Source organism: Prunus avium, chromosome 6 (assembly GCF_965620075.1).
Source record: "Prunus avium chromosome 6, drPruAviu1.hap1.1, whole genome shotgun sequence".
Taxonomy (NCBI): domain Eukaryota; kingdom Viridiplantae; phylum Streptophyta; class Magnoliopsida; order Rosales; family Rosaceae; genus Prunus; species Prunus avium.
In genome coordinates this window covers 31,792,137-31,804,856 of record NC_142289.1, presented here as the reverse complement: position 1 = coordinate 31,804,856, position 12,720 = coordinate 31,792,137, and the positions used below count along the sequence as shown (strand labels likewise).

The 12,720-nt window shown below is 36.5% G+C and overlaps 1 protein-coding gene across 1 annotated transcript; it reads left to right on the top strand.

Moving 5' to 3' along the window:
* Window positions 1–5,658: 5,658 nt before the first annotated feature.
* Window positions 5,659–11,289, top strand: LOC110771063 (RING/U-box superfamily protein). The gene is made up of 8 exons (XM_021975299.2): window positions 5,659–6,472; window positions 8,232–8,726; window positions 9,062–9,224; window positions 9,417–9,714; window positions 10,087–10,159; window positions 10,238–10,328; window positions 10,643–10,722; window positions 10,836–11,289. Exons 1-8 carry the CDS (start codon window positions 6,371–6,373, stop codon window positions 10,977–10,979), a joined length of 1,446 nt encoding a protein of 481 aa, XP_021830991.1. The 5' UTR covers window positions 5,659–6,370; the 3' UTR covers window positions 10,980–11,289.
* The last annotated feature ends 1,431 nt before the right edge of the window (window positions 11,290–12,720 follow it).

Sequence of the window (12,720 nt, the reverse complement as noted above, 5' to 3'; positions counted from 1 at the left end):
TGTCCAAGTCCAAACAAGTAAACAGTATCTTCCATTGTCCCAAAGGTGCATGCTTACCCCCATCAAGTCAGAATCCACATCTATCTTTCTAATATATAAGCTGATAAGAAAAATAAATCCAGCCTATAATGTACCTAGACAAAGAAAGATAGAAAAAAAATAGTTGGTATCAAAACAAATCTCAAAATTCTGATACCACTAGATATGATAGTAACACAAAATAAACTTGAGATTCGAATTTCGGATTTTCTCCAACAATGTGGAGATTTAAATGTATTGAAGATATTTTGGAAGTTTCTATATAGGTTAGGTTGTAGTCACCACTCTACCTAATTGGTGAGTTGTGATTACCACCTTTTCCTTGATTTAAGGTTTCCTTGTAATTAGTGTTCGGCCTTTACAACTTAATTTGTGGATAAAGTTTTGTCTGGTGGTTTCTTGCCCTCACTCAATCTCTCTATATATTTGTGTACTATGTAAATCTCCTCATGCTGAGTGAAAAAGGATTCAAGGTGAAGTTTGAAGGCCTATTAGTAGACAAAGTTGCATGATTCGACTTGTAGCCTGAATTCTGTGAATGTTTCTAGCACCCTTGTTGTCTGCTGCAAACTTAGGCTTCAATTTTGGATGTAGAATCCAGCATCGTTCTATTACATGCCAAGTATTATTACAATGATGGCACTTCAAATCTGGCCTCAAATCCTGTTTCACTCATCAAGAGGAGATTTACACAGTACACAAATATGTAGAAAGATTGGTAATCTCTTCAACATTATCACCCATGATGATGAGATCATCAACATATATAAGGACAACTAATTTTCCAACTAATCCAGTGCGAACAAACAGGGAGGAATCTGCGTTGCTTCGCTGGAAGCCAACTGCTTCAAGAACTGAACTTAGCTTGGCATACCAAGAACAAGGAAATTGTTTCAATCCATAAATAGATTTGTGAAGTTTACAAACCAAATTTGATTCTCAAACTTGAGGATGACCAGGAGGGAGTTTCATGTAGACTACCTCTTTGACGCTATCCTACTCGTGATTACCATCCACCTACATGGCTACAAGATTATGTCACCTATATAGCAAGGCATCCAATAACCAACTTCATTGCTTATCACAAAGTGTTACCATCTCACGTTGCGTTTCTTAGTGCTATCTCCAATAACCATGAGCCCCAAAGTTTTCAAGAGGCTAATCTTCAAGAAGTATGGAGAATAGCCATGAAAGAAGAGCTTCAAGTACTTGATGATAACCACACCTGGAGTATTGTTAAACTCCCCAAAGGAAAAAAAAGCTGTGGGAAGTAGGTGGATTTATAAGATCAAATTTAATTCTGATGGGTCCATTGAAAGACACGAAGCGAGATTGGTGGCTCGCGGTTTCACTCAAACCTTTGGCGTGGATTACAAAGAAACGTTTGTCCCTGCTGCAAAGATGACTATAGTTCGGATTTTATTATCTGTTGCAGTCCATAATGGGTGGCCCTTGTATCAAATGGATGTTAAAAATGCATTTCTGCATGGAGATCTTGAAGAGGAAGTCTACATGAAACTCCCTCCTGGTCATCCTCAAGTTTGTGAATCAAATTTGGTTTGTAAACTTCACAAATCTAGTTATGGATTGAAACAATCTCCCCATTCCTGGTATGCCAAACCAAGTTCAGTTCTTGAAGTAGTTGGCTTCCAGCGAAGCAACGCAGATTCCTCCATGTTTTTTCACACTGGATCAATTGGAAAATTAGTTGTCCTTATATATGTTGATGATCTCATCATCACAGGTGATAACGTTGAAGAGATGACCAATCTTAAACACTTTCTTCGTAAGAAGTTTGCAATTAAAGACCTAGGAGTATTAAAATACTTCCTTAGGATCGAAATGGGAACTTCACACAAAGGACTATTCTTAAACCAACGCAAATATGTGCTTGATTTACTTCAAGAAGTAGACATGATCAACTCCAAACCTTCTTGTACCCCACTTGACAGCAAGCTGAAACTAGACATGGAAGGCAGACCTCTTAGCAACATCAGCCACTATCAAAGGTTAGTTGGAAAGCTCATTTATCTAACTATCACAAGACCTGACATTACTTATGCAGTTAGTCATGTGTGTCAATTCATGCATTCTCCCACTATGGCTCATCTTAATGTTGTCAAAAAGATCCTTCGCTATCTCAAGGGGCCTGTTGGTCAAGGTATTCTCATGAAAAAAAATGATACCACTCAAATCATAGGGTACATTGACGCGGATTGGGCAGGAAATGCTATCGATCGAAAATCAACCATTGGCTATTGTACATTTGTTGGAGGAAATTTAGTCACATGGAAGAGTAAGAAGCAAAATGTAATTGCTCGTTCAAGTGCCGAAGCTGAGTATAGGGCAATGGCCTCAACTGCTTGTGAACTCATTTGGTTAATAGGTCTTCTCTCTTATTTAGGCTTTCATAGCAGTCAATCTATGTCTCTCTTCTGTGACAATCAAGCAACCTTGCACATTGCTTCCAATCCTGTGTTTCACGAAAGAACGAAGCACATTGAAGTCGATTGTCATTATATTCGTGCTCAAGTTCAATCCAAGGTGATAGAAACTGTATACACTTGCAGTCATGACCAGCTCGCATATATCTTCACCAAAGCTCTCTTTTCTAGTTAGTTTCAACGATTACTAGTTAAGCTTAGATCAATTAATTTACTTGATCCAGCTTGAGGGGGAGTATTGAATATATTTTGGTAGTTTATGTATAGGTTAGGTTGTAGTCACCACTCTACCTAATTGGTGAGTTGTGATTACCACCTTTTCCTTGATTTAAGGTTTCCTTGTAATTTGTGTTCGACCTTTACAACTTAATTTGTGGATGAAGTTTTGTCTGGTGGTTTCTTGCCCTCACTCAATCTCTCTATATATTTGTGTACTGTGTAAATCTCCTCATGATGGAATACACAAACATTCATTGAAAATCTTCATGGTATCATAACGGGTTAGTTCACGTGTGAAAGCTCAACGGCCACACGTGCTCCACATCACTCAATATGTGTTGTCCACGTGCTATGCTTGAAGATTCGCCACACGTGTGGGGGCGTGTGAAAATGTGAAAGTAAAAAATCCCACATTTGGAAGTTGAGAAACCTAGCAACAACTTATAAGGAGTTGAGCTACTACCCTCATTGCTAATTGGTTTTGGGGTGGAACCTTAACTTCATTCAAAATGTTACTAGATCAAATAGTTATCGATGATAAAACGACATTACTTGTTCATATTCATAAATCTAATATATTTCTAACAAGTAAGCTACTGGCCTATCATTTACCACATCATTTAGCAATTTAAAATTTAAAATTCAAGAGAGGTTTTAATTCCTCTCTAATTATTTGTAAACAACCCAGTCATGCCTTTGATTTGCCCATGCTGTAACAGGACACACTGCTTTTCTTCATAGTTCCTTTTCTCTCTTTTGCTTTCTCTTCTTTTAAATTGGTTGCCGCTGGCAGGTAATAACAACAGCTTTATATCTGTTGGTGGGGGTGTGGAAACTTTCTGCAGAATTATATATATGTAATTGTAAAGGAGGAAAAAGATAAGAATTTATATTCTGGGAGTTTTTAGTGTGAAATAAAATAATTATGAGTCATATATGTCCTTTCAAATGATAGATTAGGCCTAAAAGATTATGATATCAATGGAGCCGTATTGGGTTTCACTTTTTCTTCTTTTTTTATCATCATTTCTGATTGTTTTAGCCGCCATTTAAGACTCTAAGAAACACGTGTCACTTTGTGGGTTTGTTTCTTCCGACCATTTCATGATCTCAAATCAATCCCACTACAAGTTGTTTCGTAATAATCTCTGTGGTGACAGCAAGCAACTACCATCCCACTGCCTTGGAAACAAAGTCATCCACCATCTTATGAAATAGACTAGAACCACTGAAAGGAGGATCGCTTTGGATTATAATATGTACATCTTTACACCACCCATCACTTTAGCACAGTCACGTTCTTTTTCTATCAAAGTCTAATCTTTTTCATTTTTAAAACTTTAACCCCTCGAAGAGTATTCGATAAGGCTTCGAATGATTATATTTTGAAATCTTGAAAAATAGTCCTTAATGGGTTACTTTAAAATGCCACCCATCTACTATTTAAGGAGTGAAAACACTCCCCTTTTTACCTAACAAAATTGTAGGCATGTTAGGTTAAATGATCCAATTTTTAACAAACTTTTTCTCCAATTTCTGCCCTCCAGATTCCAGACCAGGCAGCTGGCTATAGTTATTTTTGAATCTTTGATTTTTTTTTGCAGCCTTGCATGATTCATTCTTGTCAAATGTAAATATTTTTAGATGGCATGTCTTAATCAAGTTGGGGGGAAAGCAAGCACGGAAGGTTGACTGTAGTCTAATGGCTTTTTTGACAGCATGGATTAAACTTTAAAGCACAGAGACAGAGAGTCTCTCCCGCCCAAGAAACTAGAGATAGAGGTCCTTTTTACAAAAGCATTGTGTGAAAAAGCAAAAAGCTGGTGGGTTTCTGTCACAACTTTAGACCTTGATTACGAGTGCATTAACTTAACTACCTAATTGAAAAACAATGAATTGTGCAGCTAAGATTAGCTTTCAAAGAGAAATTGGGTAGAGAATCCTTGTTTGTTCCTTTACCATCGGTCCCCTCTCTGGTCCAATCTTGACCGCCTTTAGACAAAGGAAGGAAGGTATAGGAATGAAAGAACTTATAAAAGCAATAATTATTCGAAGTACAAACCTGCTTCCTACTTAAAGTTGTTTGCTGTACATGTCTTTGTTGCGTGTGCCAATGGTAAATAGGTTTAAGAGTGTATGGGAAGACCTACCTACTGATGGTTGAAGATTTGAGCATCTTTTTAAGTATATATTATGCAAATGCAACTGCAATAAGGAAAATCGACAATTTTAATGTGGTTGCACCGTTACTATTGTTAACATGCATTGATACTAAACACAAATGTTTCTGCTTTTAAACTTAAAAGAGAGTACATTGTCAAAATTTTATGAGCGATTCTATAGTAGCGGTTACTAGATTGTCACACACATTCAAATATAATTTCACGTAACTAGTATTTTTATTGATGTTCTTACAACTAGGCAAGCCAGTCAAACAATACCGTCCATGAGAACCGAGTTTAGTATCCAGAGTAACGGTGCATCCAAGTTAAAGTTGTCGGTTCTTTTTGTTGGCGTTATCAAAATTGAATGGTCATTAACAATGCAATGTCATTATATATACATTATCAAATTAAAGACAAGAATTGTAACCTAAAACTAAAGGAGAATTAAAGACAAAACTGGGAAATGAACAAGTGCTGATATTCCATTATCTTTTCTGCGTTGTTGGGGTTCCTTCTCCAGATATGAGATAATGTTGAAAAGACTCAAATGAAAGGAAAAGAGGCAGGGGGTTTAATTAGTAGGTTCACTTAGTGGCCTCATCACCAATGGGGCTGATTTGATCTTTTATGATTTCGTGAGTCATCTTCCCCACCGTCCCTCCCTGCCGCCAGGTGCACAGTCACTTAGTGCACAGTCCCTTGTCACAATAAATAATATAGAATGACAAAGAATATAAACATAATTCAGTACATAATCACAACAAGAGCACACCAAAATCAATTTTCAAGAGTTACTGCCGATCTACCAACACTTAAATCCCACATTAATCACCCAGTATACATCCGGCATTTCAGAATTTTGATGCAACCATGTGCGATGGGCACTAACATCCCACATTATTAACCCCGCTTCACTCATCCACTATGGGAGAATTTCGTGCAACCATGTGCAGTTGATCATTGAACCAGTTCTAGTGAGAAACTGAAACTAGATGAGAGGAACCTTTTCTTTTTCCTTTTTTGTTGTTGTTGAAATTACATTAAAAAATAAAGCTGGACTTGTCATGGTGTATTATTTGGGGTATAGTTAGCGTGATTAAGCCAAAAAAAAAAGACTGGAGGCCGCGCGCACCTTGAAATGTGAGTAATGAGTGTGGCAGTAGGCCAGTCTTCCCACCACTTTTTGCCATAAATGAGAATTTGAGAGAAGCATCTTCTTCATTCTCTCTCTCTATCTCTCTATCTCTCTATCTCTCTATCTCTCTCTCCTCCTATTTACACCTCCCTTCCCTGCCTTACCTTTCTTCACTTCCCCTCACACATCTCAAGAAAATAAGCTATCTAGTATCTACTTCCTCTTCCATAACCCCATTAGAATTTCTCTCTTTTTCCCTGTCTTCTTTTGTTACTGTATTTTTTTTGGGACTCTTTTTCAGCTTGGTTGGATTAGGCCTGTTGCTTGAAGGGTGTTCTGAATTGGGTTTTGTTTGGTTTTGGTAATTTATGAGTAATGAGAAAATGGGAACTGAGGAAAAGCATGAGGCTGAGGTCCATGATCGTGATGAGAATTCAACCCAAGGAACAATTGCTGTTCCTGTTCACAAGGTACAAACTTTATGCTTCTCTGTTTTTGCTTTCTTCTTATTGATTTATAATTTCCTTCACTTTCTAATTATGTATCACCATTTTTCTCCCATTTTCCATGTGTTTTGAGCTTCTCAATAACTCCTTTTATAGTTTTTTCCCCCCTTTGTTTATCTGATAGGATTGGGTAGTTGTGTGTGTTCATGTATATTGTTTGACATAGGATATGGCATACCTTAATTGTTTGGTTCCTCATTTTTGTCAGATGCTGACATGGGTTTAAGTTTAAGTTTAAGGTTTAAACCTCTGATGCTGATGCTGTTGTTTTGTGTTGTTTCATAAGCCAAAAAGAAAAAAAGAAAAAAGGAATATCAGTCCAAAAATATTGACTTTTCTCTTTGATTGATGAGCTATTGGGATCTTTTTTTTTTTATATTTCCTTTGCTTTTGGGTTTCTACCACTGATTTGTAAAACCATAACAATGTCATGAAATCATTCATTTGGGCGCATTTTCTTTGATTTGTGTGACTAATGATGTTTGAACGAACTTATTTTTATAAATGATGCACAGAACTGCAAAAGCAGCAAAGCTTTACTTGTACTGCTAATTTCTAATTCAGTTGTCCAACATGAAATGTTTGTCTACAAAATCAACTGCGTAACTCTTTCTTCTACAATCTGCCTGTTTTCTACAAAATTGGTTATGCGTCGCAGTTTTGTCTGCCCGAGTTATTATTGGATTTATATAGGTCTACAATCTATCTGTGGAAATGAGCCTAAGGCAGACCTGATGTGCTAGTTCCCCAAACTCAATGGTGTGCAAACAGTGCAATTATATTAAGAAAACACTGAAGGACAAATTGTGGGTATCTTGCCAGAGTGGATTTGGTTGAGATTTTTGAGAATGACTCAAATCTAAGTACATGCATGGAATTTAGCTTGTGATTTCTCAATATGCATGTACTTAGATTTTAGTAACCCTCACATATCTCAGCCACGCCCATTTTGTGTATTTACAATGCACATGTGAGTTATTAACTACCACATGTGCCTCAATCTAAATCAAATGATAATTTTTTTTAATGTGTTTTTGATATTACGTACGGAGATCTTAATACCCAGAACTTGTGCATTTAATATAAAGTACTACTAATCTCCAAGTTCAAACATGTTAAAGTTACAGCATGTTGCGTTCAAGTTGTGACCTTTGTTGATTATTAGAAACTCATTGCTGTGGACGTTTTATGGGATATGGCTCCAACTCCATATGTTGAAAACTTACCCACAAATCAGGAATCTCCATATACAGATGACACTAGGACAAAAACGTATATCTAGTCCCGAAAAAAATTGATCATGTTGTTTGTGGATCATATATTTAATTGTCAGTGCCCATTAGGTTTGTAGATCATGTTGTTTGCTTGTTTTTCCCCTCATTCTAGTAAATCTATGCCTAGAAAAAGAAATCTTTATATAAACTACTTGCAAAAAACAAAAATTAGAATAGCAGAATGTAGATTTTAAACCAGCTCTATCAATGCAATACTTCAGTTTAACTAGTAAATTCTTACCCCGTTTCCAAAAGTTGGAGGCTGGCATGCTATAGGTTACTTCTCTTTTTCAGAGTTTCTTATATTAGATTTACAAACAGTTACTAAATTTTTGCAAAACTTGAAATAAGAAAAGATTGTTAAGCTGGCAACTAAAAGAAACTCTAGATTGTATTCTGCACCTATTTTCATCCTCTTCAATTCATGCTATATCCTTTGTATTTTTCAGATTGAAGACTCAACGGGAGAAACTGAAGAAGCACCCCAAGTTCATCCATGGAAGCGACAAAATCTCTACCTGGAGATACCTTCAAGAACATCAGAAGACTGTACTGAGGATTTTGTTACGATAAAGATGCCTCCAACACCAAGCCCCACTCCTAGGAAAGTAAATTTTCTCTTGACACCTGGTTCCATAGATGCAAGAGTTAGTGGATCACCAGGCCCCTCTTCAGCTAAAGGCAAATCATCTATAAAAGCTCTTTTCCCAAAACTAAGTTTTAAGTATCGAAGCTCTTCGGATATTGAGAAGGCTTCCAACCTAGCTTCAGAAGGGTCGTCTACAGGAGCGAGGGAGAAGCCTTCCATTTCAAGGTCATTGTCCCTCACAAAGCTATTCACGCCCCGGATGAGGAGAACATCATCCTTACCTGTTACTCCAATTGCTCTTTCACTCCCAGAATCTGCACATGGTGGAAGTGTTGGTGGCTCTCTGACTTCAATAGTAGGTTCCATACAATATTGCTCAAGAGTGTCTAATCTAACCTAGATGATCTACCCACCACGACATGGTTGTTATCATTACTGATGTAGCTTCATTAAACTTGTTTAATTTAGTGTTCAATTAATCCCTAAGGCAAGCAGAATTAAGTTAAAGTTGAAACATATATTTTAATACATAGCATGTATGCTAACTAGGCCATCTAAACAAACAGGAAGGATCACTATATTAACCTCATCTAGTCCAATTCTTTGACAAGTCTTAACATCTCAGTCATGTCCATCTGTGAACGTAGGCATCATGCTGTTTTAAGGGTTTTCTTCTTTATTTTTTTTCAGCGGAAAGAATCCCAAGTACAGATATCTCGCTCACTTTCAGTACCTGTCAACAATAAAGAAAGACAATTAAGGAGGATGGATTCATTTTTTCGTGTAATTCCTTCGACTCCTCGAGTGAAGGAAGTGGATGTAATATCGATTAGTTCCCCAACGGTGGATTCTGGTACTTTTCTTGTCTGTTCATGCACAATGGTTAAAGTTATAAACACTTTGCATTTTACTTGATAGTGTTTCTAACTTATAACTTTGTTCAGTAACAAATTTGCTCAGGCTAGTTTTTGCGTTCTTACTCTCTGCATGTCTCAAATCTGCTGCTTGTGATTACCAACTATGTCTTATTGTTCGCATGGTTCAGGAAAAGATGATGATGCTGGTGAAGACATATCTGAAGAAGAGGCTGTCTGTAGGATTTGTCTAGTTGAACTATGCGAAGGGGGTGAGACCCTCAAAATGGAATGCAGTTGCAAAGGTGAACTTGCTCTGGCTCACCAAGAATGTGCTATAAAATGGTTTAGCATCAAGGGTAACAAGACCTGTGATGTGTGCAAGCAAGAGGTTCAAAACCTGCCTGTCACTCTATTACGAATTCAAAGTATTCGAGCTCGAAATGCTGGAACAAGTAGATTTGATCAGGAAAATGCTAATGGATACAGGCAAGTTTGTGTGTGCATATATAACATTTTATTGTTTAATGCATCATAATTAACACTCTACTCCATTTTTTCAGTGCTTTGTAAATAAGTTGTAGGAGACGAAAAGAAAATTTTGGAATCACAGAATTTGCATTTGACTGATTGATGCCACCTATATGTAATTCCATAGGCGGATATGGTTCAGTCATGAAAACTGTTATCTTGCTATGGGTCTAGTGAAGATTGTCTCACAACTTATGTTTTTACTGGCCTTTAAACAAGACCTTACCCCTGCTGGTGGGCTTTAACAAGATAGCTTCCTATCCAAGCATACAACTTGGTCAATAGAGAACAACATTCATGAGCTAATATTGTTAGCTCATATCTTTTCAGGGTTTGGCAGGAAGTACCCGTGCTTGTCATTATCAGCATGCTTGCCTACTTTTGTTTTCTCGAGCAGCTCCTGGTAAGATCAGAAATCGAAACTGCAGATCTGTCATTTTTTGTTGTTCTGTCTCTTTGGTGATATATATGTTCACTGCAGGTTGAGAAGATGGGTACTGGAGCAATTGCCATATCTCTTCCATTTTCTTGTGTACTGGGTCTCCTCTCATCCATGACCTCAACAACCATGGGTAGGCTGGCATTTATCCTTAATTTTTCATCAAGTTGTGTAATCTTGATAGGATAGATTTTGAGGACTTACTGACTGAACTGGAATATGACGAGTGGTGATGATCATAGTGCTCATTTGTGGTGAAAAAACCACAACTTGGGGTTTGGGGGTCAAATGCACACGTAAAGAGTTGATAGGTTTCAAGAAATTAGTGGAAAAATAGATATTCGTGCACCAGTGGCTGTAATTATTATCATAATATTCTTTTAAGATCAACTTCACTACTTATAAATTGTTGATTCACTTCCTAACTTGTAAATCTTCCGTGTTTAGTGAAAAGAAGATTTGTCTGGGTTTATGCATCGGTTCAGTTTGCTCTGGTGGTTCTATTTGCACATATATTTTATTCACTGGTAAGAGGCTTTCCTCAACAAGTTATATTTTCCTTTGCCTTGTTTAGGTTCATTCTAAGACCCGTCATCTTATACAAATATGTTTAAATGCTTGCATTATGTTGTGGCCTCAGGTCCGTGTCCAAGCAGTTCTTTGTATTCTGCTTGCAACATTTGCCGGGTTGGGTGTTGCAATGAGTGGGAGTTCCATTATTGTCGAGTGCTTGAGATGGAAAAGAAGATGGCAAACTACCTCACAGCAACCGCTTAGCTCTTAAACGTTGACATGACTGGGCCACTTCACCGGTACGGTACCGTAAATTCACACAGGATATGCCAATCCTTAAGACCAGCGCGTGCACCGAAGGAGAAAATCCAGTAACTTTTAGTGGGGCTTAAATTGTTATGGCATCAATGGTTAATATCATATAAATATGCTTATAGCTGAGGTGAGAATTTTGATACTTCTGTAATATATTCAGGAATTTGATATCCTTCCCACTTTTAATACAAGACTTGAGATTGTATATAGCCTCCAAAATATCAGCAGTAGCACCAATTAGCAAGTAAAGACGTATTTTGTTATAATGCTGTCGGTCACATTTTCAAACCAAAACTCCCACAGGCTTTGTATGTGCTTTTGAGATAGAGATAAAATATCTCGACTCACATCTCAACCTCAAGCATGAAGATTGAACCTTTTGTTTTTTGGTACAAGCAATTTGGGGAGGGGGGTTTACACAAATATTCATTGGGTTTTGAGGGTTTCGAACCGCCCACATGGATGGAGGTGGAAGAGCTCAATTAACTTAGTTATACCCACTGGCCTACAATAGATTGGATTAAATTTGATGGTTGGTGCCACGTTGTATTGTTTAGCAACTGCCAAAAAAAAAGTTATGTTACGCTAGTCTTTTTAATTTTATTTTTTATTAATAAATAGTATAGCCGATCGCCTATACTAGGGTCCTTTTTTAAATATGTTCTAATAAATAGCCTGATACTCTTTAAATATATACTGGGATTCATTTTCTTTTTAATAATTTTTTTCCCTAATTTTCTTTTATCGATAAGAATATTTTGAGAGCATTATCCATTACTTTTAGGCCATTACCTGAGTCTCTATTGTTCCCTTTTGATTTTTTATTTTTTACTTTTTTATTTTTCAAATATTATTTCTTACTTGGGTATTTTTGTTAATTTTTTTAAAAATAAATAGTATAGCCGCCGCGAGGCTATACTATTTTTTTTTTAATTAAATAAAAAATAAAAAATGGGCCGCCTAGAACCTATTAGGCGAGTCTTTTTTTATTTAATGTTTTTTAATCAATAGTACAGCCACACGGCTATACTAGGGTCTTTTTTTCTTAAATTTATCTTAATAAATAATATATTTAAAGAGTATAGCCGCTGGGCTATACTACCGTGTTTTTAAAAAAAAAAAATTAATTAATAGTATAGCCGCACGGCGATACTCTTTTAAAAAACAAAGGGCGGGTCCTTTTTTTATTATAAAATAAATAGAATAGCCGCGCTGCTATACTTTTTAATTATAATATATTTGAAAAGTATAGTTGCGATTCTACAACAAATAATGTGTGCAATAACATAATTTAGTAGTATTCGAGAGAACGAGGTAGATTAAAGGCAAACATTCCCATGAAAAAAAAAATTGAACTCTCATATTGATCTACTATGAAATTTCTCTCTCTTAAATGTCTACTTTGGATATGTTGAAATTAGCAAATTAATAACTATAAAGTATAAAATAATGGAAGTAGGCCACACAATTTCAAAATTGCTAGGGCACTCTTCTTTGCAAACTCTCAAACTAGAAAGCTTATGTTTTGCTTCCAGTGTAACCTATCTCTATTAAATGTCTTTCTCGAGTAGAGTGGCACTTGCAATACACTTATATTGGGATCTAAGAGGAGCAAAGTAAAGGTTTATTAGGCTAATGATTTTTGAAATCACATCAATTTCGAGTAAAGATATCATTGTATACAATGAGTCCTAAAA

Bases quoted from the DNA above. Each gene is read 5' to 3' on its own strand.
- LOC110771063 (XM_021975299.2), top strand. From the start codon at position 6,371: ATGAGTAATGAGAAAATGGGAACTGAGGAAAAGCATGAGGCTGAGGTC. The intron at 6,473-8,231 runs GTACAAACTTTA...TGTATTTTTCAG, and splicing joins TTGCTGTTCCTGTTCACAAG to ATTGAAGACTCAACGGGAGA. The intron at 9,225-9,416 runs GTACTTTTCTTG...CGCATGGTTCAG, and splicing joins TTCCCCAACGGTGGATTCTG to GAAAAGATGATGATGCTGGT.